The sequence below is a fragment of the Dicentrarchus labrax genome, unplaced genomic scaffold (assembly GCF_905237075.1).
Source record: "Dicentrarchus labrax unplaced genomic scaffold, dlabrax2021, whole genome shotgun sequence".
Classification (NCBI taxonomy): Eukaryota; Metazoa; Chordata; class Actinopteri; family Moronidae; genus Dicentrarchus; species Dicentrarchus labrax.
Window position 1 is genome coordinate 11178705 of NW_026136712.1, and position 27092 is coordinate 11205796.

The 27092-nt window shown below is 38.3% G+C and overlaps 4 protein-coding genes across 10 annotated transcripts; 2 read left to right on the forward strand and 2 right to left on the reverse strand.

Annotated features, from left to right (window-relative positions):
* Positions 1 to 3707: 3707 nt before the first annotated feature.
* rexo4 (REX4 homolog, 3'-5' exonuclease) lies at positions 3708 to 7857 on the reverse strand. Its single transcript, XM_051417514.1, has 8 exons — positions 7337 to 7857; positions 6872 to 7206; positions 6642 to 6788; positions 4843 to 5036; positions 4645 to 4733; positions 4479 to 4553; positions 4317 to 4391; positions 3708 to 4215 (listed from the first exon to the last, which is right to left on the reverse strand). The coding sequence occupies exons 1-8, from the start codon at positions 7583 to 7585 to the stop codon at positions 4069 to 4071; spliced, it is 1311 nt and encodes a 436-aa protein (XP_051273474.1). The 5' UTR covers positions 7586 to 7857; the 3' UTR covers positions 3708 to 4068.
* A 216-nt stretch (positions 7858 to 8073) lies between these two features.
* pigp (phosphatidylinositol glycan anchor biosynthesis, class P) lies at positions 8074 to 10316 on the forward strand. The gene is made up of 5 exons (XM_051417518.1): positions 8074 to 8323; positions 8410 to 8494; positions 9407 to 9479; positions 9621 to 9739; positions 9922 to 10316. Exons 2-5 carry the CDS (start codon positions 8413 to 8415, stop codon positions 10035 to 10037), a joined length of 390 nt encoding a protein of 129 aa, XP_051273478.1. The 5' UTR covers positions 8074 to 8323; positions 8410 to 8412; the 3' UTR covers positions 10038 to 10316.
* A 1689-nt stretch (positions 10317 to 12005) lies between these two features.
* si:dkey-197c15.6 (putative nuclease HARBI1) lies at positions 12006 to 14294 on the forward strand. The gene is made up of 2 exons (XM_051417515.1): positions 12006 to 12821; positions 13627 to 14294. The coding sequence occupies exons 1-2, from the start codon at positions 12137 to 12139 to the stop codon at positions 14055 to 14057; spliced, it is 1116 nt and encodes a 371-aa protein (XP_051273475.1). The 5' UTR covers positions 12006 to 12136; the 3' UTR covers positions 14058 to 14294.
* On the reverse strand, positions 14267 to 26571 carry LOC127373235 (receptor-type tyrosine-protein phosphatase H). 7 transcript variants are annotated; one of them, XM_051417507.1, is made up of 24 exons: positions 26260 to 26571; positions 24720 to 24837; positions 23672 to 23941; positions 23238 to 23492; positions 22723 to 22992; positions 22289 to 22543; positions 21911 to 22165; positions 21401 to 21670; positions 20967 to 21221; positions 20589 to 20843; positions 20065 to 20322; positions 19289 to 19543; positions 18881 to 19111; positions 17933 to 18202; positions 17641 to 17734; positions 17515 to 17562; positions 17249 to 17330; positions 17017 to 17107; positions 16805 to 16881; positions 16330 to 16464; positions 15996 to 16118; positions 15567 to 15727; positions 15244 to 15379; positions 14267 to 14738 (listed from the first exon to the last, which is right to left on the reverse strand). In XM_051417507.1, the coding sequence occupies exons 1-24, from the start codon at positions 26320 to 26322 to the stop codon at positions 14601 to 14603; spliced, it is 4365 nt and encodes a 1454-aa protein (XP_051273467.1). In that variant the 5' UTR covers positions 26323 to 26571; the 3' UTR covers positions 14267 to 14600. The 7 variants fall into 7 exon arrangements, with proteins under 7 accessions (XP_051273467.1, XP_051273466.1, XP_051273468.1 ...); XM_051417506.1 differs by having other exon boundaries at positions 17515 to 17565; XM_051417508.1 differs by lacking the exons at positions 23238 to 23492; positions 23672 to 23941 and having other exon boundaries at positions 17515 to 17565; positions 26260 to 26570.
* Between the last annotated feature and the right edge of the window lie 521 nt (positions 26572 to 27092).

Here is a 27092-nt window from a genome sequence, read left to right on the forward strand (position 1 = left end):
AAAGGCTCAATCACCTTTGGTTTTAAGTCTTGATTTTGGGACCACCAGAAGGCCTTGGTGAGTAGATCTCAGACATCTCACCGAGGGCAGAGGACACAGTAACTCAAAAATATAAGGTGAAGCCAGCCCATACAGTGCTTTGTAGGAGAATTTTAAAATAAATTCTATATTTGATGGGTAACCAATGTAGATTGGCCAGTACTGGAGTGATGTATGACCTACGACTTTTGTTAGTGAGAAGACTTGCAGCTGCATTGCAGACCAGGTGCAGATGGGACAATGAAGAATGACTTAGGGTCGTGAACAGCGGATTGCAATAATCAAGACGAGAGGAAACAACATTGGGTTACTTATGATAGCTCATGTGGTCAAAGAGAACGCCAAGATTTTTTGAGGGTTGCTCAACATCTGCTGCTAATGGACCAATACCCTGTTGAACCTTTCCAGAAATTCCCTCAGGGCCAATTATGAGGACATATGTTTTGTCAGGGTTAAGTTGGAGGAAGTTATCTGACATCCAGTCCTTAATGGCTGTTACGCAGTCTTGAAGGGTGGAGAGTTGGCTAAGGTCGTCTGAATTTAAAGAACTGCGTATCGTCTGCATAGCAATGACAGGAAATACACTTGAATCGACTAATTAAGCAACCTAGGGGGGAGCATGTACTGTATATGGATTGAACCTTGTGGCGCTCTACACGACAGCTGAGCAGATGAAGAGACATGATGATAAATAGTAACAGAAATACTTCTATCTGATAAGTAGGAGGCAAACCAGTCAGGGGCAGTCCCTGTTATACCTGCCGATTGCTGAAGCCTATTTTGGATGATAGCGTGGTCAATCGTGTCAAACGCTGCACTTAGGTTTAGCAGCAACAGGACTGAACATTGCCCAGCATCTGCGTGCATTAAAATATCAATTAAAACCCTGAGTAGGGCAGGCTCAGTACGGTGCCTTGGCCGGAAACCAGACTGGAATTTATCAAAGGCTTCAATGGTGTCCAGAACATGTACAAGTTATTTATAGACAACTCTTTCTAGGACCTTAGAAATAAAAGGAAGTATGGATATGGGTCTATAGTTACTGGGGAGCTGGATCTAGGTTTGGCTTTTTTGAAAGTGGCTGAATGATTGCATGTTCAAAATAATCGGGCACACAGCCAGAGCTAAGGGATTTATTCACAATAGAGAATATGTATGGTCGTAAAAAGCTAAAAACATCAAAAAGAGAGGTCGAAACAATGTCGAGAGAACCTGAGTATGAAGCACTTGAGAAACAGTGGCTGTAAATTCATCCAAAGAGATTAGGTTAAAATGGGTCAATAGAGAAGCAAGGCCTGGACTATCAACCCCAGGTGTACAGGAAGCTGATATTTTAGACCTAAGTTAGTGACTTTATCCACAAAGAATGCTAGAAACATTTCACAGTCAACATTTGAGAAAACCAGTACAGGAGGAGTGGCAGGGTTCACCAATCTGTCAATTCTGCAAAACAAGGCTCTAAGATTATTCTTATTAGAATTAATCAGGTTGGAGAAATTAGTAGTCCTTGCCTCTTTTACTTACTTATTAAAAGATGAGAGTAATTCCTTCTTACGAATGAAATTAACTTCCAAATTAGTGCTTTTCCCTCTGCGCTCAACCTTTATACACTCTCTTTTAAGACGTATGTCATTGTTGATCCAGGGGGATGATTTAACAGAACAAGAGGATTTCTTTTTAAAAGGAGCAATAACATCCAGGGCAGACAAACAAAGGTTTTGTTAAACGAGCAGACTAGATCATTGGTCTGGGCAGGGAAGGCCATATCCTTACTAAGGTCTGCAAAGACAGCGGTGAATTAGTCCCTTAGGATAAAAGTGTTATTGCAGACTGACCTTGCTTTCATTAAAGCCATCTTAATCGGAGTGGATTGTGATGACTGTTAATTGTTGCAGGTAATCTGGATCAGGTTACTGCTATTCACTGGAGATTTTTGAAAAAGGGACACATTCCTTTGGTCTTAATTTTTTGATAGCAGAGATTAGTGATCCAGGATCTAAATAACCAGTCTGAATTGGAGGGTGATGGCCCGGAGATAGTGATGAAGACAGGGGAGGACAGTAGGTAGCTGGCACAAGAGATTGTGTCCTGAGATGACATGGGAAAGGAAGAGGGTTGTTTCGGAGTGGGTGTGTGTAAATAGTCATACATGTGTAGAGGACAGGACCTAGCTGTTTTGAAAACAGCGTAAAGTTCAGATAACTAAAATAATAAAATCTATAGATTATTTTAAATTCAACAAATTTAGTTGACTCAGACTTCAGACTTCTTCTCATAAACCCAGACTGACTGCATAATGAACGACTCTCTACTTTAGGCTCCCTCTTTAAATGGTGTCTATTAGCTTTCATTATTTATCAATGTTACACCCCCCCAGTCTCTCACTTGTTCCTCCAGGTTAAGATCTAAGCAAAGTGGCCTCGATACAAAGACAGGTGAGGTCCAACATCATCATGATCAGCCTTGGATGCTTGTAATTTTCTGATAATCTGCTGACTTTTAGTTTGGCAATCACTTTTTTAATTTCCCAGTAGAGAAATAGTTGTGACACTTTGAAATCCATAATATATTTTAAAATATCACAAACCAAGCAGCTTTTCAATTACAGTTGTATAAAATACAGACTGTATTCATAGTCTCACAAAAAATACTCTAGTTTTGCGATTGTCTTAAACATGCTTACTATATGTTGTATTTGGAATTTCCCCATTGTGGGACAAATAAAGGAATATCTATCTATACAGTCTTTAAATGATTAACCACCAGAGGGAGACATTACAGTTAACAGTTGATGAACTGCCTAACATCTGCCAGCCTGGCATCTGACAAGCTCCACATCGAGCTTAATTTAGAGCCTGGGGACTGCACACCAAGGACGTCAGCTTCAATTCAGCAATGTGGTGCACAATGTGTATCAACCTCTGGGCAGCAACTCACACTGACATACCTCTGGCACACAGGAAGCCTAAATATGTTACTTCATCACTATCACTGAAACAAAAAAGCAAAATTAACACCACATAAAAAAGTAGGCATAGATGAGCTTACGTAAGGTAATACTAAATTTGATTGATTAGAACTCAGTTGCTGGGTTCCTTGTCAAGATGCTTTATGATGGTATAATTAAAGGACCAGTGTGTATGAATTAGTAGGATCGGTGTAATTGCAGATCGCAACTCGCTCACTTAGACTTGTACTTTTCTAAATGCAAAGGAGCAACTACAGTGGCCGTAAACAACACGAATGCCTTTATCTAGAGCCAGTGTTTGCTTTGTCTTTGATGAAAGATGAAGAAGGAAAGTTTTCATCGAGGCCTTGAGAGTCTAATTTAGAGCTCTTCTGACCAAGGTTTAATTTCTGGGCACTTTCTCCATTAAACATGGGCAGCAAATCTCGTTGACACACTGTGGGCACACAAGAAGCGTAATCCCTCACTCTATGACATAAATGGAAACACAAAACACATATTTATACAAGATTACGCAACTATGAAAGGCCCCAATCCAAGTCAAAACTCAAGCGTGGGGGCGTCTGAGAACACCTGGAGGTAAAAAAGGTTTAACTTTGGCCATCAATAAGGTCATTGCAAACCAGCAATAAACACATTTTTAACAATCAACCTTCTATTTCTTTCTTTTTTTTAATTTATACTTTTAAAAACATACAACTTTTAAGGCAACCAGGAATCAATTTATTACAAACGTGAGAGACAAAGAACAATTCACACAACACCGGAACCATAATCCAAAAACAATATGCCTTGTGTCATAGTAGACAAATAGTTTCTCTCTTGAAGTTCTCATGAGCACTCAATGGAGGAAGTTTAATGTTGCAAGATTTGAAAACATCCTTCTGATTTCTGGGAAAAACATCTGATATATCACAAATGTTCAACATCTGCTACTTTTCAATGTCTCCTGGTAGCTGTTGTCTTCCAAAAGCAATCCCTGAACCTCTAATCGTTTCAGTCGGGCAGGCTCTGATCCAAGGACAAAAGGTCCTCTTGCAGTTTTGATTTCAAAATCCCACTTAATGTTTTCCTTTGTTCTTGGGAAACTTGGGCTTTCTCTCATTCTTCTTGTTTGAGTCTTTGTTTTTCTGGCTGGCTTTAATCTCTGCTTCCCACTGTTTTTTCACCAGAGTGTAGAGCCTCATGGTGGCCTGTGCATCTTGGACCTGTAGAGACAACGAAAGAGTGAAATGGGAGATGAGTACAGGATGTTCTGTTGAGTTAAAAGTGTTTGTTGAGAATTGTGTTTCATATGTTGATGACTTACGGATGAATGTTCACCCTGTTGGACATTAACGTTGAGTATTTCTTTACAAAGGAGTTTCAGCGAGGGTCGACCACTCTAAAGAATAGAAAGAAAACAATCACATAATAAACAACACTGGTCCATGCGCACATGGTTTGTCAACTATAAACAAGTATCTCGTACCTTCACAGTCTTCTTAAAAGGTTTGTACTTTTGAGTGTCCCTGATTTTCTTTTTTGGATGATCCAAGAGTAAAATCTGAAAACAGGAGTTTACGATTGGTTTATAAGTGCTTACATTTATTTTGAAAATGATTTCAGTTCCCTCTCAGATATTACATCCAGGCTACCTTTAAGTCATTGTGTATGGCATGTCCAACCACTATTCTCCCTTGCAGGATCTCAGCAACCTCCTTCTGCACAGTCTTTACATCCTCTCCTGCAATGTGGATGACAAATGATGGAGTTGAAAGTACATGAAAACGACATTAAAGCAATTAAATCATGACTCGTTTCAGTTCCTCATTGCAACTACTTTCGCGACTCACCATCTTTGATGTCTTCCGGCCGGATGCCACTGAAGGCTGTCCTGTAGTCCGTCACCTTCTCTGTGGGTTTCACGTATTTGTCATAGATGCATTTACCAAACTGGTTCACAAGGGACACGCGAGCCAAGATGCTCTCCTCTCCGTCAGGACCGACTCCCACCATCTCGCAATCAATGGCCACGGCTCTGGTGAGGCTAAAGAACACATTGTTAAGACAGTTTTATTCATGGCTGTCACTTTTGCTGGATTGGTTGTATCATCATTAAAAAGTATGTTTTTTAACTCTTTCTTCTCGCACTAAACATAAAAACAATGTATCCACCAATGTATGTATTTTATGGTCACTAAAGGCTGCTGTAAATGCAAATAGAATCATTATTAGCTTTTTGTAAGCTGATTCCAAAGATGAAGGAAAAAAACACTTGAATACCACCAAGAAGGCATTTTGAGTTTTATGCCACTGCAAGTTGATTTCATGCTGTTACAAACTACATGGAAACCAACGTCTGTCTGGACGGTAAAGAAAATTCATTCACCATCTAAAACCAGTATGATACGCCAGGGAAAATAGTTGTGTGACATTAGATAAGAGGATTGATGCCATTCAATGTCTGTTTGTTAAAAAAAGGCTAATGGCTATCATATTATTGCAACTATTCCTCTTAAATTCCTATGGAATAACAAAAAGCCCAGAATTTCTTAGACAAAATTAATCATTCCCAGACACAGGTGGGGGATTAGGAGTTCCAGATGTATATCAGTATTATCTAGCATGTAATGCAAAATATCCACTGTCTTGGGTTTATGAATGCGGCGTTTGGAAAAGTCAACTATATCCGGTAATAAGATCATATTCTTGGCGTCATTGTGGTATAGTCTAAGACCCCCACCCTTATTGGATAACACCATGATTAGTTTTTAATGCTCTATTGTTAAGCAGCACCTAGGAGATTTAAAATCGAGTGGCTTGCTCTCCCATCCTGCCACATCTGGCATTATTAGAGCCTCACAGCTGGAGGAGCACTTCAGGTGACAAAATGTGGGAGAGGAACTCTAACAGTCGGTCAGATCTATAGCAATAACATTGTCTCATTTAAACAACTAGACTCATCTTTTTTTAACATATGCACAACTATCCTCTGCCATAAATAGGAAATGCAAAGAAGGAGCTGTGCCAGCTTCATATTTAGAGTGGGAGCAGCTTCTTAAGAGGGCTACCTTGTCACGAGGGACAGTGTCAAATATTTAGCATGTTGAGCATATATCACCCCTGTTAGATTATCCAAGATGGATGACAAGCACCAAGGTTCATGTTGGTATAATTGTTGTAAACAAGGCACATTACTCCGTCTACTTTGGGACTGTCCAGCTGTCAAAACACTATGGGCGGAAGCAATATCCCTCATGTCAGATTTTTTTAATGGTGAATTCCCAATATGTCCCGCAGCATGCCTGCTAGATCAAAGACTAAACAACAATGTGGGAAGAACTGTTGGGGGAATATTTGGATTTGCTGAACATGGAGCCGGCTGCCAGCCTGTTAATGGACTTTGATAAGGGACTGGAAGACCACTGGGACACTGTTGGCAAGTCTAAATAAATAAATAAATAAATATATAAATATAGAGCTACAGACAGCAGCCAGTCAGCTTAGCTTAGCTCAGCATGAAGACTGGATGCAGGGGGAACAGGTAGCCTCTCTCAGTCCAAACGTAGTGACTTATTACACTTTTACCAGTTTGACATGGAGTCTCTTGAAGCACATCTGTGGGTCTACAAGTGGACACTTTACCACTCACCCCTCAAAGGCTTTCTCCTTGACCAGGGCGCTCTCTGTGTCCTTGCTCTTCTGAACGCCCTGCTTCTTCCTCATGATGTCTGCTGCCTCTGCTCCCACTGTTGCCTCAATGTCGTCAGGGTCTACATCATCAAACCAAAGGTCCGCTCTACAAAAACACAGGAAAACATTATGAGTAGGCACAGTTCTTCTTGACCTCAGTATTAGCAGGTGTTAGGGCTGTATACTTACTCTGTCGGTTTCGTCTCTTCAGCCACAGATTTCTTCTTCTTGGCCGCCTGCTCGCTGTTTGACTTTCCACTGTCCTTTTTCCTTTTTGGAGCAGCAGGCTGTCTCGTCTCTGAGACACCTGGAACATCCAAGTTCGCCCGAGAGTCCTTGGGGACAACACTGTTAGGAACCGGCTCATGCTTCACTTTTTTCTCCATGTCTGTCTGCCTGGGACAGACATTGTTCTTGCAAGTATTTTTAGAAGAATTTTCTTTAGCCTCCTTTTTCTGCAGAGCCCCGTTTGGATGTTTTGGTGTCACCGGCTGCTTCTTCTCTGGTTGACTGACCTTTAGCAGCTGTGGAGAGTTAAGCAAAGTTGTGAATCATCTTCAGGGAAGTAGTGAATGTGCTCAAGTTCTAATACACAGGTACGACATGTACATAAACAAGCTACAGAGACAGATCAAACTCTTAAAAATGACAAACCTCTTGTAATGTTTTCCAGTTTGCAGAGAACTGTTGGGCATCTTTTGGAGGCAATGTTTGCTGAGTTTTAGCTTTTGGTTGGTCCTTGGGTGGAGGTTTCACCTTCCTGAACTTCTCTTTCATCCACTCTTTCCTTTTCTTCCTCGCTGTGTTATTTGTGTCCGCGGATTTGGGTTGTTGTGATTTAGCAGACGTCTTCTTCGCCTTCACCTTTGACATTTTGGCCACTTTCGGGGGAATGTTTTGCATTATTTGTGTATTAGTCTGTAAAGTCTGTGAAGCGTCCTCAGCCACGCTGGGCCGTCAGAGCTCCGTCACTCGGTTACTAGGTAACGTTAAAGAAGTACCGGTTGGTACCGTGTCACCAAGAAGTGTTTCCCCGGAAAAAGTTTACCATGTAGCGGCACAGACGCAGATGAATTGTTCGGATACAGTCCGTAGCTGCGGAGAGAGAAGCCCAGTACACTCTCCACACTCCAGGTGATCCAAAGCCATGCTGAAATGTGTATTTCCGAAGTGTGTACCTGCCAAATGTGTCCGGCAACAACATGAAATGGTAACTCAAACGCACCCAGTTAGTTACTAAGCGAAGCTATCAAAGACCACGGTGTCGTTTTTTTAACCTCACGTCCACTGCAACTTATATATTGTATGAAAACCGTTTTAAAATATATGTTTTGCTGTTTATTTTACTTCTTATTCGTAATGTGGAAAAGCTTTCTGGAAACACGTTTCACACCGGACCGACTATCACATCGGACATCGACGATGTTTGTTTGACAGTCAGCTGCAATGTTTCAGAGAGAATAATTATGGTTTTGGTCAGAAACTGTAATTAAAACGTCTTTTTAACTTATATTACTCTTTAATTTGACATGTTTTGATCAACGTGTCGCGTTGCGGTCGCCTTAGTAAACAACTAAAGTTCAGTTTAACGTGAGCACTAGTTTGTACTGCTACATGAACCAGAGCTAAACGTATTAACAGGTATTTAACTCGAGCTAACTTTCACATATTGCTTTAGTTGTGACTCTTCCTCACTGAAGCTTCCTCTGTGTTTGTTGTGCTTTCAGATTATGGTGGAAAACTCTCCCTCTCCCCTGCCTGAGAGGGCCATTTATGGGTTTGTTCTTTTCCTTGGCTCACAGTTTGGCTTCAGTAAGTAAAATATTGTCATTTCACTCTTCCAGTATTCAAATATTAAACATAAAATGGGAAATACAGCTGAGACATTGAGTGTTTATACAATTTAATGTTCAATACAACGGCATAGACGTTATTACAGTGGCCTAAAGAAAATATAGCCCCAATGTATTCTTCTCATATGTTATCATTACATTGCATAGAGTCACAGAGCTAAGCATCTGTTTTTCTGAAACTAAAATACCTGGTTACCTTTTGAAAAATGGTTTAACAGGACTAACAAACCCTTAATCTTTTATCCAAGACACAACAGCATGAATTAAGTAATATCTCTTTGGTTTCATAGGTAAAATAAGTCATGTGAAAAGCTTGTAATTGGCTGGAAACCTTAAAAAAAGACAAAACTAAGTGAGGATAACTCAGTTGGTGCCATTGTTGTCATATATGTAATTTATTTCTGCTTGTGGTCAATTAAAAAACTGTCACAAATATTTAAAAAAAACAACACATTTTATATATCTGTGTGACATGCTGTGATAAGTAGGCCATCCTCAGTTTTTAAATGAAATACAGTGAATATTCATTTAATTTACTGAAGGAGAAACATTGTTCATTTTATCTGCGTCTGCTTTGGTTAAATACTCCACACGTCTACTTAAAACTTTTTAAAATTCAGACACAAACACACAAAATGAGTCAGATGTAGCCATTCAACACACACACTGTCAGATTACGATGATTGCGCTTGCATTAACACTGGCTGTGTGTGTGTGTGTGTGTGTGTGTGTGTGTGTGTGTGTGTGTGTGTGTGTGTGTGTGTGTCCAATCTTTGATCCCCCAGTGTGAAACAGTGTGAATAGGTATTCAAACAAAAAAAAACCTGTCAACCATATCTGCAATATGACATCTACTTTCTTCTCTCCACAGTTCTGTATTGTTTGTGGGCATTTATACCAGAGGAGTGGCTTCATTCAATAGGACTCACTTACTGGCCTCAAAAGTAAGTAGAACTGTATGATCAGAGAGTAGTTCAATAAAAGGTTCCCTCTCTTGACAGTTTAAATAAATATTTAAAATAATATAAGAAATATTCAAATGAGAAGTTTCTGATCTGTTAACTTATACATGTTGTCTTTTGTAGATATTGGGCCCTCGCTGTGCCGATCTATCTGCTTGTTGCAATAACGATCACGGCGGTGTTGCTGTTCGGAGTTAACATGAACAACACGGCTCCACTCGACTCCGTGGACAACATCACAGGTGAGGACGTTAAGCTAACTGTGACCTGCTGGTTGGACTGCTGACAGTCTGGACTACAGTGTCTGCTGATATTAATACTGTAATTAATGTACAGTATAACACTTAAATGTGAAGAGCATTTTCTCATGGTGTTCCCGAAGTTCCCGATCTTAACACCCTTGGATGTCTCCTTTCTATCACAGATGTGTATGCTCAAGGCCAAAGGACAAAAGACTGTCAGAAGGGAGGAATACCCCAACTGGGAGATGTTTCCATTAGCGAAGTCAACAGAATGTTCTATTTGTCACCCCAGCAATGACAAGCAGAAATTGATTTTAGCTGGAGGTATAGTAGACGTGAAGCTGCTGCTATGCTTTATGTATTCAAGAGAAATTCAACATGGGCAGAAAGATTTATTTAACTTAATTTACATTTTCTTTATTGGACAAAATAATTGCCTGTGTGCATATTAATAGCAATGATATGTTGAATGTGATGTAAAACAATATCACAAACAACCTATTGTCAGTTCAACTTGTTCATTGGATTAAAAAGGGAGCATATTATTATATTCAATAAATGACGTACTTTTTATATATATATGTGTGTGTGTGTTTTGTGCAATAATTACACATTTGAAAACATTATTATCATATGAAATAAATAAACTTTGATATCAGAATCAGAATCACTGGCCAGGTATGTGCACACATATAAGGAATTTGTTTTTTTACGTTGCTCTCAATGTACAAACACAGACTAACAGCATAAATAAACAGGACTGAACAAAATAGACAAACTACTATTTACAGTTATACAGAAACAAACAAACAAACAACTTTTGTAGACAGACAATGGTGCAGAGGATGGTGAAATAAATATTTACGTGCAGGTTTCTTTATGTACATGAGGTAGGCGGTTATGACATAACCGTAAATACAGTACATACAATATATACAGTATGTACAGTATATGCAGTATGCACAGCATGGGTAGATGTATTTGAATGATTATATTTATGTTTTAAAATGGAAAAATAAATAGTTTACAGGTGCAGTAGTAGAGAAACTGTTCCTGTGTCTGTTTGTTGTTGCGTACAGAGCTCTGTAGCGCCCACCAGAGGGGAGAAGTTGGAACAGGTTGTATCTGTAGTGATGTTTTCTGCCTGTTTCCTGACTCTGGAATTAAACTGGAAATTGATATCTTTATATACACAATAATCCTGTTGAATTTTATAGGGAAAGAGTTTAACCTCGGTGTCCACTGCTAGACATTTACGAGTAAAGCTGCAACAAATCACAGTGGACCAGTTTAGTGCCTGACTAAAATAATCTGATCCAAATTTATGACTTTAAATAGGCACTAGACAAGACTTTATTGCAAAATACATATATCTGATTGGTCTAAATCTTAATCGGAACTGCAACATAGATCAACAATTCAGGTTAAAGTTAATATATTTTATTTTTTTATTATGGTGTGTTCATTCTATTTCCTCTGTTTCACGTTTAGTTCTCCCCCAGGTAATAAAAAGCTTTTGGTTTATTATGGCTAAAGAATTACTATACATTTTAAAACAGAACTTCAGTGTTCCTACTCATCATAATTGCATTTTTACAGAGAGGGGAAATCAGACCTTCCTAACCTGTCTAGTTGTCTGTACAACAAATAACTAACAAACCAGGAAGAGGACTGACCTCTTTTTAATATTGAAGAAACATTGCACATGTACATATACACACAGACATACCATATTCTACCTTATTGTATATAGTGTATATATTTTATATTTAATAGTATTTTATTATGTTTCTTTACTCTTTGCACTACATTCCACTGTACTGTTGTGCCAATTGGAATTTCTCCTAGAGGGGATCAATAAAGCAACATCTTATCTTTATTGCACAACCAGAACAATTAGTTGCTCTCAATGCACTTACTCACAGTTCAAAGAACACATGACAGGAAAATAGACAACAAAGCTGTATATATTTATATACTCTTTAAAAAGCAACAAAAGTGTTTCCATTTTTATTTATGATACAAATAGTGCAAAAACCTAAATATCGAATGTACATCAAGGTTTTGTATGCGTGTATGTCTATATACAATGTGCAGAATTTATATTTGACAGTGGTGGATGATATGTATGTGTAAATATATAAATTATAGATGTCAGTAGGGATTTTCCACTGAAATCCTGATGCTTGTGGTTCCTGTTCCTGTCCACTGGGTGGCGATAGCGAACAGCTTAGCGCAATGATTAACTCTTAAAGAAGAAGACCGTGCTTCCATGCTACTCGCTACTGTTTACTATTTGTCTCCAATGCAGTGATCTTTGTCTGACAGCTACATTGAAACGCACCGCGGCGGTACACACACACACACACACACACACACACACACACACACAGAGACATGGCCTTCGCTCTGCCGGTGTGGCTCGCCGTCCAGGAGGAGCTCCTCGGACAAGGCGAAGCGGAAAACGGGGCTCCGAGTTGTTTCGAGGACTTCGACGACGAAGCTTTGTTCCAGATGTTCCACCTCACCAGACCCTGCATCGCCTTCATCACAGACGCCGTCCGCATCCGCATGAAGAAGGTCGCGCTGAAGAAACCCGCACTGTCCGTGGACTCGATGGTCATGGTGACGCTCAACTATTACGCACACGGAGCCTCCTCGGCCGCCATCCTGAAGGGAGTCGGACTGACCCAGAAGGACTGCCAGTCACTGGTCGGCACGGTGTCCGGGGTGATCGCGGGGATGTCCGATCAGTTCATCTCGTTCCCACTGATCCGGGAAGCCAAAGCCAATGTCGCCTTCAAGGTTAAGAGATTTTGTGGGATTCCCAACGTGCTGGGCGTGCTGGCTCCGGCGCACTTCAAAATCCGAGCCTCTCCCTATGAGAAGGACACTTTCAGGTCTTTTGTCAACACTTTGGGGTACACATCGGTCGTGAGCCAGATCATATGCGACTCCGATGGCAACATACTGAGTGTAGAGAAATGCTGTGTGGGCAGCACGTTTGAGCAGGAAATGTGGGAGTCGTCCTTCAAAGGAAGGGAAATGGAGGAGGAATTGCACGGACCATATTGGGTTATTGGTAAGATATATATATATATGCTGAAAGGTACAAAAAGCAGATCAATGTGAGACCCATTCATGTATTTACTGAACACACAGACAATCTACTCCATTAACTCCCAGTCAATAAACACAGAAACACCCTTTACACATAAAACAGAGATTTTGCTTTATATCTTCCGACTTTATGCCACCCAAAACAAGTAATAATACCCAGTGTAATGTAATATCTTAACTCACATATCTTTAAATTGCTTTAAACTGTATGTCACAGTCTTTCACAGCAAGTTGAATTTACTTAGTTATTATTAAATCTCAATGACATTTGTCTGTCCCTTTGCTGATGAAGACCACGATATGTAGTTGAAATTTCTGGGAAAAGCTCCAATAGTTTTGACAAACTACTGTTTACAAGGCCAAGATTGAACCTTCCCATGCAGTAATGTCATCATAAAACTGATATTTTACAACCACTCCTCTATATGTTTATTGGTACTTTCAGGCTCCCTATTTTAATATGGAAATCATGAACGTCCTTTTAGTGTCTATTCAGCTCTGAACCACATTATTGCTTTATGATCTTCTAAATAAAACATTTACATCTGGTATAATCATGCTGGTTTCCTTGGTGTGTGTGTACAGATGAGTTTCTCAACTTTATGCAATTCATTTTTGGCCAGGCTGAGTTGGACTCTCACAATCCATACTACAGATTTACTTTCATCTGCATTATTTAAACACATTACAATCTTTAGGATTAACATTTCAGTGGTCTTGTTTCTCTGATGCTGTATTAACTGCTCTCTCCTGTGTCTTTCTTAAAGGTGGGAAAGGCTACCACTTGAGCAAACATGTCTTGACTCCTGTGTCACAACCTGCAAACGACAATGAGGTCCGCTTCAACGAGGCCCACGCAAAGATCCTCAACGTCATGCGGACGACGCTGGGCTCCATGAAGAGGCGTTTCAGGTGTCTGATGCAGCTTGGTTTTGCACAAGAAGGCTCTTTGGACAAAAAGTCCAACATTATCAAGGCGTGCAGTGTCCTGCACAACATCTCTAAGAAGTTCTCCGTCCCTCCCCCGCCTGTAGCTGGTAAAATTGAGCCGCTGCATCCAGGCAAGCAGCATTCAGTGCCAGAAGAGATCAACTCTGAGGCCCTAAAAGCAAGACAGGAACTCATCCATATTAACTTCTCTGATGTGTCCATTAGCGAGGACGCACCGAGTACGGGCGTCACAGAGGAGGATGTGTGAGCAGAGTGGGTGTCGTCTGCTCTAGGAAGAGAAAAGGCTCATCGATATACTGACATATTAAAGACATACGTTGGAACCTAAACCCAGATTATAATGTGAGAGTTATACACAGTTTGAGTCAAGTTGCTGTTCAGTTTGAAACTGACGTGTGAGACAGCACGATAGGTTTTTCATCTCGTTTGCAGTTTTTGTAAAAACTCATTCAGGTATTTTTATTAATAAAAAATATTTTATTTATATAGATAGTAGAAATCATTCTTTTCTAACTACATTTTCATAATCTTTCTAAATGTAATTTGAAAACATTCTTCGGTCACCTGAAGTGTTCACATAGCTGTAATAATAATAATAATAATAATAAAACACAATTGACATATGCAAGACAGAAAATTAAGTTAAATAAAATCTTAAATGTGCTATGCATTTACAGTAAATATATAAGACTTCAATGTTTTCATATTTACAGTCAGAAAATATAGCATGTAGACTTTAGAATTAGTTTTTAATTAATTAATCTGCAATATTCCCACATTATTGTTTAGTTTAGGCGTTTTTGTGAAACTCTCGGAGTGCAGTGGCATTGGCATATATCATGTCTGCATTCTCATATATGTTCTCTTCAGTCTTGTCATTTGGCTGCAGACAGTCCATGATGCACTGGTGCAGGAAGACATACTGGGACTGAAAAGAAATAAACCACAATGTGCGGTCATTTAAAAAGGAGAACTTAAGGGTTACATATTGTTAATGTTCACAGGCCTCAGAGCTTCTTAAAAATGTAGCTTTATATATGGACTTATAGACTTATTATAATTAACTGTCACAAAGAATATAAATGTGCATATAAACATACACCTTAGAGCAGTGCAGGCTACATAAATGTAACTGAAATCACAACTGCAGTTCTTACTCAAGGTATTACATACCATATTTTATGCCAAGGCGTGGCCCTTACATATGAACAGCACAACCCATGATCGACATAATGTTTTACTTTCAAGTGACTGAGTAAAAATTGAAATGGGACAGGAGGAAAGACCATTTCAGACACATTTCTATAGGACTACATGAACCTCTATGCTATAGTGCTTGTACTGTTTCACCAGCTATGGGTACCTAACTTGGAGGACGTTAGGTAACTAAGGAAGTAGTAGCTCAGCCGCAAGCAACTTGCAGTCAGTTTTACCTCTGTCTGCACCATGTGTGGTCGACTCAGTCTCATCTTGTGCACAAAGGCATTGATGCCCACTGCTCTTTCTTTCTCTAGCTGCTGAAGCAGCACATCCAGGGCAATGATAGTGCCTGTCCTCCCCACTCCAGCACTAGCAGAGAGACACGCAGTGAAAGTTAAGCAGTTAGTGTACAGGTATAACCAGGTCGTCACCAGGAAGTCCTGGTGGTTATTTTATCCGATATCATTGCAGTAAGCTATTCAGTTGACCTTTGTAACCATAATGTGATTTAAAGTGCCAAACAAATGACTCCAGACCACAAGCACTCATTCTTTACCTGCAGTGAACCACAGTCGGTGTTCCAGCCCCTTCTCTCTGTATGTGCTGTCTCACCAGTCCTCTGAACTGGATCAGGACTTCTGTGCCCTGTGGGACTCCATGGTCAGGCCAGGCAGTGAAGTGAAAATGTTTCACTGTGCGCTCCTCTGATTTGTTGCTCTGAAGAAGATTCACATAGAGAAATTTAACCACTGTAGGTCTATGTGTTGAACAAATATAGTGGCTGGTAAATAATACTTGAAATCATCACTCTTCGTCATCCTTATAAACAAATGCGACAAATTCAGAAAAGCTTCTCTTACGGACATTTACAGTAAAATACTAATATGTTTCTGTACACAGAGACACAGTCCCAATTTTGAGACTTGAAAATACATTAATACTAAACTTATTTAGTTAGAACATAACAATTGAAGATGTTTCGTACATGTTTCACCCTAAATTCCCTCAGTGTCCAGTTGGGTTCCTGCTGCTCAGATCTCATAGTGACCAACAGCTCTCCATAATGGCAAGACTCACTGTCTCCGGGCCAGTATTGTTCACACTTAGTCTAGGAAAAGGAAAGGAAGAAGTTATAAACCACAAAGTAATGGCAATGAACAACAGTCCTAGATCTGTCCGTTCTTTGTGGGGACCTAAAAACTCACAAAGAACTAGAGAGTAAACTGTGACCATTTCACAGAACATTATCTATAACAACAAATGGTTCACAATGTTTAAATCTGGCAATAAAAGATTATCAGATCTCCCTGGCGACTCACCCGTCCTCCCTCAGTGCAGTTGGTTACCATGACGATACCTTTCACTCTTTGTTCCCAGATCATTGTCCAGAAATCATTTACAGTGCTGGGCAAAGGACCCTGAGAGGCAATGTACTCTCTGTGGCTGCTGTAGCCCTGGGAAGCAATTTTCAAAATTAATATATAGACTTATCTAGCTTTTATATGTACTACATTGCTCAGTATAAACTAAAACAACATTTTACGCTCACGAAATTACACAAAACAAGCATAAATTGCTAGATGCCAAATGCAAACATTTACTTGCAACTGTGGCAACTTCACTCGAGATATTTTTAAAACCTCACTCCAGATATGAAATGGTGCAAGATTCTCAAATAAGACCTTTCTGACTGAAGGACTTAAGATTTTTATTTTTAGGTTCACTGTGTTGTGGTGTACAATAATTACAGAAAGAGCTTTATTAAATGATTGTGAGTTATCAAGTAATACCTACTGGCATGTAACTGGCATTAATGTAGTCGGAGGTCACGTTGGGATCTGATGTAGTTAGCTTCACCCGACACCAGTCATCTAGGATGAGAAAACAGAGGATGGTTTAACTGCATTGCACCACAACACCAACAACAATAATGAGTCAGTAGATCTGGAGCATTTAAGTCTCTCTTGCTTGTGATAGCGTGGTCCAACAGTCATAGGCGGGCTTACATGGTAGGACATTGGTGAAACGATTCCTTGCTTTGTTCTCAGGTAGAAGAGCTTCCTTTCGTGTCTGCTCCGTGCCAACAGGACTGAGGCTCTACATGGCAGTTGGCATATGACACGGTATGCGATTGAGACAACGGAAAGCAAAATAAACAGTAAAATAACTATACACATGCAGTTTTACAGTCCTTTACAGAAATAGGAGACATAGAAGTGGAAGAATGTTTTGATGCACCTCATATTCCTGGCTGAAACCTCGGTTCTCATCCGCACTTAATTGTGAGAAGTGGTCTGGAAACTTTTCCACAGAAATAACTCTGAAAAAACATAACAAGTGTATAATTCATGTCATGTTGAATACCTAATGATATGTAATATCATATAATAATATTCAATGTGTGCATATTACAGAATAAAAATTGACATTACTCATAGATGTGGTATAGTAGGGGACTGAAAGTGGTGTTAATATTATTAAGAGATGATAAAATGTGTACTTACTTGCCCTTTTTATTAGGTACTTTAGAACCACCAATAAATTGCTTTTTTCTGCTGAGGGAAAGATCAAAAAGAGGTTAACTGATTTGAGATAGATAATGTAACAATAGTCACTGGGGCAGTACCAACCTGATAATATCTGGTCTTTTAAGGAAAATGAAGACAGCCATACAGACCAGGACAATAAAAAGCAGCACAGCAAATACTGACCCCCCAATGACTCCTACAGGGAGTAAAATATGATTTAAATAATATGTGACATAAAGTAGATACTCAACACAACAGAGCAGTCTCTATTTATCTGTGTTTCGCCACTAGGGTGAAATTTGTGGTGTAAGAAAAATGCAACAGCAAACAGCACAATAATGAGGAAAAAGTGCTAATATAATGCTATAATGCTAATATGGAGTCACATACTCACCCCTTGGATCAGTGGGACATGAAAACACAAATGGTTGACTCCTCCTTTCAGGCCCAGACAGGGAAGCTATAGACAATGTATATGTTCTGGCAGGTTGGAATCCATCTATTGTCATTTGTCGTTCGCTGTCTGCATCAATTAAGTAGCGTACTGATCGTCCAATCACGGTCACTTCCACTTCAGTCCAGAGACCATGCGCTTCATTCCAGGCAACAAGGACAGAATAGCCAGCTGCCCAATATTTACAGTGTGCACTTAAATCTGGAGGAACTGAGTAAAACAAGTGGAAAAATGGCTTTACAGTACAATCACAAACAATACAGTGCATTTCTATACTAAACACACATTTGATCAAAATGGCCTATAATTAAATCTGTACTCCAACATAACAACATAGGACAATAATAACACAGTATTGTATGTTTTTAAACAATTCATTCAAACAATTAGTCAATCCAAAGAAACTAATTCAAAACTATAATTATAATGGATTAATAGTTTAACAGTCATTCCAGCTTTACCAATGTGAGGATTTGGTGCTTTTCTCTGTTTTATATGTACACTGAATATTTGGGGGGTTTGACTGTTTGCCAGAAATTAGCTATTTGAAGACATAACTCTGAACTGTACTAAAGGGCATTTCACATTTTGTGACGTGTTAAGTGATTAATCTTTTAATTGAATATTAAACTATAAATAAATTAATTGATACTTAAAAAATAATTATACTAGCAGCCAATGCAATGATAAAGAAACAGCTTATTAATTTGTGGTATGTAAATAAAAGGTATTTTCAAATAATAATAAAAATGTACAGGGCACCTTTCACTATTTTTATCATTAAAATGCTCTTTAATCTTAAAATATAGATTTAGAAAGTTGAACATTATTTCAGTTCTATATGCAGACCAATATTCAGTTTATGTGGAAAGACAGATTTGTACTTACTGATTGTCAGGCTATGGTTACACTGTGGATAGACTCTGGAATTTCTTTCATAAATAAGAGAAACCTCATAGGTTGCACCGGGGTAAAGGCCAGTGAATGACACATTGCTGCCACCAGTGCTGATGTGAGCCTGTGATTTATTAGTGGCTGTTGCAATCGTGAACAAGCCATTAACCATTCCTTGGATGGATGAGTTAGTAACATGCCACTGGACAGTGGCACAGTTTATGCCTGAAATGAATGAGAAAATAATTGCAGACAAAAGCCTTTGTTAGTTGTTAGCACATAATTCAGTAAATTAAATATTAAATCGAGTTTCCCGGAACTTGAAGGGAGTTGAAACAGGACATAGTTATTTATTTATTATTCATATAGAATTAAATTTACTTATTAGAGTTTTGTATATACCTGTTACTGTGAAGTCTTTATATGCAGTGCTGTTGAGTTCAGAGAACATTGTGATCACAGTGAATGGGTACTCAGTTCCAGGCTGGAGAGATGCCACCTTTTTTGAGATAACACTACTGTGTGTCTCTGGGTAAAGATCTTCACCATTGATTTTGAGAAGGTAGCTCCAGTCTTTATCCACATCCACGTTCCACTGCAAGGTTATGTGGGTCACAGAGCGTTCAGCCACAGTGACCAAAGTCACCATTGAGGGAACTGATAAAAAGGAAGAAAAAAGACTCACTCACCACCAAATTAAAATAAATCACACACACACCCACACTTTATATAAATCTGAATACATTTGGATGACTTTCAAATCTGGAAAAAAAATTGAAATAAAAGTTTTCTAAGAGTTTTTAAAAATACTGTCAGTGTGAGTAATAACCTAAATAAAGTTACAAGTTATAAGTTAGATGCCTAAGTTCATGTCACTATCTACTGGCTTTGGGGGGTTCTAATGAATTCAAGTTCTTAGCACCTATTTTCCACTTTTTTTCACAGTATACTGGTTAGATTTTATTCATCTGCTGTCAACTCTTCTGTATATGAATAGGCAATGTAATGTAAAGAAACATTAATCCCTCTAAATCCTATGTCATTTAATTTAATTCATTTCTGATATTTTCTCTAGTTGTATCAGGTGAGCAAGACCTAAAATGACTGTTACACTAACTGTTACAAACCAAAAATTGGCTCTTGTTTGTAGGCTTGTGTCAGAGAAAAAAACATCTTACCGGTGGCTGCACTGTAATACACTCCACTGCTTCTGACATCTTCAAAAAGAGCAAAGAGACTGAAATTGTATTTAGTCCCACTGTTCAGATTCGGGATCGTGTATTTCACTGGTTCTGGTTCTGCTAATGCAGTGGCGTTTAGATCGCTTCCATTGAACAAAATAATATAGTCGCGAATGTCACCCACTTTGTTCCACTGCAGAGTTATATTGGTCTCAGTTTGTGTTAACACATTCACATGCTTAACATCTTCTGGAGCTGAAAAGACAAAGAGTTGACAGTTTCATTAGAGAAAAAACAGTTGAGTGCAAGACTTTCACCACAATAATGGGGTTTGTGTAGTCTTTTTTTAGCAAATTAACAGTTTCATTTAATTCCATTATTTCATTAGCAGCAGTCAAAAATGTTAAGTGAGCAACACTCCCACACTCGCCATCTATTAATAGGAAACTTTAAATTAGATATTGTTACAGACTATGTTCTTGCTCTTGTTGTAGGCCTATGTCAGGAGAAAAACATCTTACCAGTAACTGCTGAGTGGTTTACTCCGCTGCTTCTGACATTTTCAAACAGAGTAAAGAGAGTGAAAACGTATTTAGTCCCACTTATGAGATTTGAGATTTCATGTGTCACTTGAGGTCCCTCTGATGCAGTGACATTTTCCTCCTTTCCATCGAACACAAGTGTATAGTCGAGGATGCCATTCACTTTATTCCACCGCAGAGTTATACTGGTCTCATTTTGTGTAAATGTTTCGGACACCTTTGCATTAGGAGGAGCTAAGTTGTAAAAAAGACATGGAGAAAAAACTATAACAAAATGTAATTTAAAAGAAATACAGAATATTTCCAGTAATGTTTTTACTGGAAAATGTTGCTATATGAGAGGAAAACCCCACTTACCAGTAACTGCAGTGGTGTTTTTGCCTCTGCTCCTTATATTTTCAAACACAGTGAAGAGAGTGAAATTGTATTCAGTCATATTTGTGAGATCTGAGATTTCATGTTTCACTTGAGGTCCCTCTGATGCAGTGACATTTTCCTCCTTTCCATTAAACACAAGTGTATAGTTGGTGGTGCCATTCACTTTATTCCATCGCAGAGTTATACTGGTCTCAGTTTGTGTAAGTGTTTCTAATTTGTCTGTGTCAACCGGCACTAGAATGAAAAATACATTAATCTTGGTAAATATACAATACACAATCATATCTCTATATTTGCTATTGCAAGTTTTGCTCAACTGACAAAGTGGAAAGTGTGTAAAAGTGATCATTACTAATACAGCATTGTCTTTAATCACAAGCAAAACACCTGATTCCAAATTTAGGATCACTTACCAGTGACGGCTTCATATTCGTATCCAGTGCTGTTGACTTCATTAGACTCAGTGATAAGAGTGAAGCTGTATTTTGTCCCAGCAGTCAAAGGTGTGACCAGATATGTCACTGTTGCCGCTTCATCAGATACAGTGATATTTTCCTCCTTGACAGCTCCATTGTAATCATATTTTAGGAAGTATGTGGAGATTCTGTTAACCTTGTCCCACATGAGAGTTATACTGGTCTCAGTTCGTGTTAACACATTCACATGTTTAACATTTTCAGGAGCTGAAAAGCCAAAGAGTTGACAGTTTCATTAGAGAAAGAGTTGAGTGCAAAACTTTCACCACAATAATGGGGTCTGTCTTTTTAGGAAATTAAGTTTCATTGAATACCATTATTTTATTAGCAGCAGTCAATAATGTTCAATGAGCAACACTCATTTATTAATAATAAACTTTAAATTAGATATTGTTACAGAATCTGTCCTGGCTCTTGTAGGCTTAAATAAAGAGAAAAACATCTTACCAGTGGCTGCTGTGTGGTTTACTCCGCTGCTTCTGACATTTTTAAACAGACTGAAGAGAGTGAAAACGTATTTAGTCCCACTTTTGAGATTTGAGATTTCATGTGTCACTTGAGGTCCCTCTGATGCAGTGACATTTTCCTCCTTTCCATCGAACACAAGTGTATAGTCGAGGATGCCGTTCACTTTATTCCACCGCAGAGTTATACTGGTCTCAGTATGTCTAAGTGTTTCGCGCCCCTTAGCATTAGGAGGAGCTTAGTTGTAAAAAAGACATGGAGAAAAAACTATAACAAAATATAATTTAAAAGAAATACAGAATATTTCCAGTAATGTTTTTACTGGCAAATGTTGCTATATGAGAGGAAAACCCCACTTACCAGTAACTGCAGTGGTGTTTTTGCCTCTGCTCCTTATATTTTCAAACACAGTGAAGAGAGTGAAATTGTATTCAGTCATATTTGTGAGATCTGAGATTTCATGTGTCACTTGAGGTCCCTCTGATGCAGTGACATTTTCCTCCTTTCCATTAAACACAAGTGTATAGTTGGTGGTGCCATTCACTTTATTCCATCGCAGAGTTATACTGGTCTCAGTTTGTGTAAGTGTTTCTAATTTGTCTGTGTCAACCGGCACTAGAATGAAAAATACATTAATCTTGGTAAATATACAATACACAATCATATCTCTATATTTGCTATTGCAAGTTTTGCTCAACTGACAAAGTGGAAAGTGTGTAAAAGTGATCATTACTAATACAGCATTGTCTTTAATCACAAGCAAAACACCTGATTCCAAATTTAGGATCACTTACTAGTGACGGCTTCAAATTTGTATCCAGTGCTGTTGACTTCATGAGACTCAGTGATAAGAATGAAACTGTATTTTGTCCCAGCAGTCAAAGGTGTGACCAGATGTGTCACTGTTGCCGCTTCATCAGATACAGTGATATTTTCCTCCTTGACAGCTCCATTGTAATCATATTTTAGGAAGTATGTGGAGCTTCCGTTTACCTTGTCCCACATGAGAGTTATACTGGTCTCAGTTCGTGTTAACACATTCACATGTTTAACATTTTCAGGAGCTGAAAAGCCAAAGAGTTGACAGTTTCATTAGAGAAAGAGTTGAGTGCAAGACTTTCACCACAATAATGGGGTTTGTGTAGTCTTTTTAGGAAATTAAGTTTCATTGAATTCCATTATTTTATTAGCAGCAGTCAAAAATGTTCAGTGAGCAACACTCATTTATTAATAATAAACTTTAAATTAGATATTGTTACAGAATCTGTCCTGGCTCTTGTAGGCTTAAATAAAGAGAAAAACATCTTACCAGTGGCTGCTATGTGGTTTACTCCGCTGCTTCTGACATTTTCCAACACAGTGAAGAGAGTGAAAACGTATTTAGTCCCACTTATGAGATTTGAGATTTCATGTGTCACTTGAGGTCCCTCTGATGCAGTGACATTTTCCTCCTTTCCATTAAACACAAGTGTATAGTCGATGGTGCCATTCACTTTATGCCACCGCAGAGTTATACTGGTCTCAGTTTGTGTAAGTGTTTCTAATTCGTCTGTGTCAACCGGCACTAGAATGAAAAAGACATTAATCTTGGTAAATATACAATACACAATCATATCTCTATATTTGCTATTGCAAGTTTTGCTCAACTGACAAAGTGGAAAGTGTGTAAAAGTGATCATTACTAATACAGCATTGTCTATAATCACAAGCAAAACACCTGATTCCAAATTTAGGATCACTTACTAGTGACAGCTTCATATTCGTATCCAGTGCTTTTGACTTCATTAGACTCAGTGATAAGAATGAAACTGTATTTTGTCCCAGCAGTCAAAGGTGTAACCAGATGTGTCACTGTTGCCGCTTCATCAGATACAGTGATATTTTCCTCCTTGACAGCTCCATTGTAATCATATTTTAGGAAGTATGTGGAGCTTCCGTTTACCTTGTCCCACATGAGAGTTATACTGGTCTCAGTTCGTGTTAACACATTCACATGTTTAACATTTTCAGGAGCTGAAAAGCCAAAGAGTTGACAGTTTCATTAGAGAAAGAGTTGAGTGCAAGACTTTCACCACAATAATGGGGTTTGTGTAGTCTTTTTAGGAAATTAAGTTTCATTGAATTACATTATTTTATTAGCAGCAGTCAAAAATGTTAAGTGAGCAACATTCATTTATTAATAATAAACTTTGAATTAGATATTGTTACAGAATCTGTCCTGGCTCTTGTAGGCTTAAATAAAGAAAAAAACATCTTAACCAGTGGCTGTTGTGTGGTTTACTCAGCTGCTTCTGACATTTTCCAACACAGTGAAGAGAGTGAAATTGTATTCAGTCCCACTTTTGAGATCTGAGATTGTCACTTGAGGTCCCCCATATGCAATGACATTTTTCTCCCCTCCACCGAACACAAGTGTATAGTTGACGAAGTCATTTACTTTTTTCCACTGCAGAGTTATACTGGTCTCAGTTTATCTAAGTGCTGTCTAAGTGAACTCTTTTGCATTTGGAGGTGCTAAAACATAAAACGACACAGAGAAGAAACTGTAACAAAAGTGACAGAAAATCCCTGAAAAATGTTGTGTTGTGTGTAGTTTTTGCACATGCACATGTTTGACACTTTCAGGAGGTGAAAAGACAGAGCTGAGAGTTTCACTAGAAAAAAAAAAGTCGAGTGCAAGACTTTAACCATAATAAACATCACTCGTGATTGACCTTCACAGAAATCGGCACTATAATGACAGTATAGGCCTGTCATCTACCAAAGATAAAGGACAGTGGCTCACACTTACGCGGTCTTGTTGTTGCAACCGTTACTGTACTAGTGATCACTGTGGTTGTCATTCTTGTTTCTTTTGAATCTCTCACTGTTGTACTTGGTGTTGATGTTGTGCTGGAGTCACTGACAGCCTAAAAACACAACAGGAATCATTGGGGTGCAGAGAGAAAAGACCAATCTAAAAAAAAAAAAATTATAAATCTAAAATCATACTGTACAAAATTGCCAGAAGTGTTCATTTGACTTTGGAATGTACACAGTTTCTTTTAAATACTTTAATTGCTGATGATTAATAGTTCCAAAGACTATCCATTATAGTTACAGTATATTATTATTTTGTATACGCAGATATATACATATATATACCCCCACTGACACTGACTGTTAGACCCACCCTGTATATATGCATTACATTAATGTACTCCCGTTGGTTTTTCTATCCTGCACATTGTAAATATCTATCCTGTACAGTTTAGATCTTTCTATCTTTATCTTTATTTATTTATATTTTAAAAAGTACTTTATTTTTGTGCGATTTTTATGCACCAACACACCAAAGCAAATTCCTCGTATGTTTTAAAAACGTACTTGGCAATAAACCCGATTCTGATTCTGGTATATACCTATATATGTAGATATGCACACATACATACACACATATACATTCTAAACACCCCGTGCTACCAACAAAACAAAACACTGGCAACAGTAACAGGAATGTACACAGTTGGGAGAGCTCTAATGTAATCTCTGAATATCCCAAAGCAAAGTAACTTCTGCTATTATCTTATTATATTGCATCTTGCTGTGAACAACAGCTTGATAGGGAGATTTAAATAATCAACTGTTTAGAGCACACTCTACTCTAATTTTCCTTAAAGGTAAAAAAAAAAAAAAAGCTTTTTGAGACAAATATATAATATTGTTATGCAGGAATCTTGAGGAAACGTCAGAGATCTTCAAATGCAAATTATGGCAACGGAAACCGATTCAGCATTTAGTATGTCTAGTGTAGCGCAACACTTAAATGTGCTACTAAAATAAGCAAAATGATAAATTCAGACACAACTGTACAACTATTGTTTTGTTGTTTTTTTAAACAATAATCACATTCTTTAAGCCATATATTTGTGTTACATAAGATATGTTTTCATGGACTACATTTACATGATATCAAAACTACTAATAGATGCAGACTATAATAGAAAAAAAAAGTATCCAGCTACATAACCTTGTCTAAAATATAACAACAGGATAACAAATGTTGAAGGTACGGCTCCCTTAATGTTGTGTTGATGTTTTTTTTTCCTCTAAGGAAGTGAGTGAAAATAGATTACTGCTGCTGAGCAAGAATTAATTCATATTTCATCTGAAAAGGTCCATCATTCTTAAGTAATTATGTAATTCCACTGTCTTAACTTTATCATGCATCAAGCCATCACTGTGGTTTTGACACTATAGTTTTCTTTTGTTGAGGGTAACTTTCTTTCGAATAGAGGATCACTATCTGATTACCATCAAAGCTCAAGGTAAAAAAAAAAAAAAAAACTTACCCACAGTAGGAAGACACACAGCAGCACATGGTGTGAGAAGATTTTGAAAGATAAAGGCTTCATCGTTGTTACGGTTTATTAAGCTACAAACATAGTATGACCTTGTTAAATTCCTTTGTTGTCCCCCAGATAAACTTCAAGTTTCTATTTGCAGTACTGCCGCTGATGTGTTGACAAAGACAACAACACTTTAGGCTGACAAGGAATTTATCTGTGCCTGGGCTGTCACAGTCCAATATTAACTTTAGTCCAGTGGTGTTGACTTTTAATTCTTAACCATGTCCTCCTTCTGGTCCCGTCTGATATTTGCAAGTGACTAAGTAAGTAGCTGCTTCTCCTTTTTGGCCTTGTAACCACAGAGACCTTTGCCCCGCCTGTTACTTCCTTATTAACGGCCAAAGTGTGTCAGTTTTACAAATTTATTAGTGGTGATCGCTTTACATCTGCTGTATGCTTATCATTACCATGTTTCATGTTTGGGACTACCTGTGTACCTGAGTACAAATATGTGTTTTGAACTATTCTAAAATTCATGTTTTAGCATATGATTTCTTAAAGTTTAAATCACAGTCTAGTATCTTCAGTTGGGCTAGTTTCACAGAAGAGTAGATTTGCTTTTGCTTTCTTCGCACTGTCTCAGGAGGCAGTGATATTTATAGCTTCCTTGTGGTTGACATCTACTGTAACAGGAACTGGTCAGAAAACATCACTAACACACATATAGCAGAACATTGTACTGTTTATGGTCTCATATTATGGTACAACACCCCATAAAAGTGTTGTTTTATCAAAGAAAACGTTGTCCAATGTTGTCCACTGGGGAAACATGAGGA

Coding starts and splice junctions, on each gene's coding strand:
- rexo4 (XM_051417514.1), bottom strand. CDS start 7,585: ATGCAAAACATTCCCCCGAAAGTGGCCAAAATGTCAAAGGTGAAGGCG. Junction 7,207..7,336: donor ACTGGAAAACATTACAAGAG/GTTTGTCATTTT, acceptor AACTCTCCACAG/CTGCTAAAGGTCAGTCAACC. Junction 5,037..6,641: donor AAGGAGAAAGCCTTTGAGGG/GTGAGTGGTAAA, acceptor TGTGTTCTTTAG/CCTCACCAGAGCCGTGGCCA.
- pigp (XM_051417518.1), top strand. CDS start 8,413: ATGGTGGAAAACTCTCCCTCTCCCCTGCCTGAGAGGGCCATTTATGGG. Junction 8,495..9,406: donor TGGCTCACAGTTTGGCTTCA/GTAAGTAAAATA, acceptor TTCTCTCCACAG/TTCTGTATTGTTTGTGGGCA. Junction 9,740..9,921: donor CTCCGTGGACAACATCACAG/GTGAGGACGTTA, acceptor TTTCTATCACAG/ATGTGTATGCTCAAGGCCAA.
- LOC127373235 (XM_051417506.1), bottom strand. CDS start 26,322: ATGAAGCCTTTATCTTTCAAAATCTTCTCACACCATGTGCTGCTGTGT. Junction 18,203..18,880: donor TAACCATAGCCTGACAATCA/GTAAGTACAAAT, acceptor TGTTTTACTCAG/TTCCTCCAGATTTAAGTGCA. Junction 17,108..17,248: donor GTTTCAGCCAGGAATATGAG/GTGCATCAAAAC, acceptor ACTGCCATGTAG/AGCCTCAGTCCTGTTGGCAC.
- si:dkey-197c15.6 (XM_051417515.1), top strand. CDS start 12,137: ATGGCCTTCGCTCTGCCGGTGTGGCTCGCCGTCCAGGAGGAGCTCCTC. Junction 12,822..13,626: donor CGGACCATATTGGGTTATTG/GTAAGATATATA, acceptor TCTTTCTTAAAG/GTGGGAAAGGCTACCACTTG.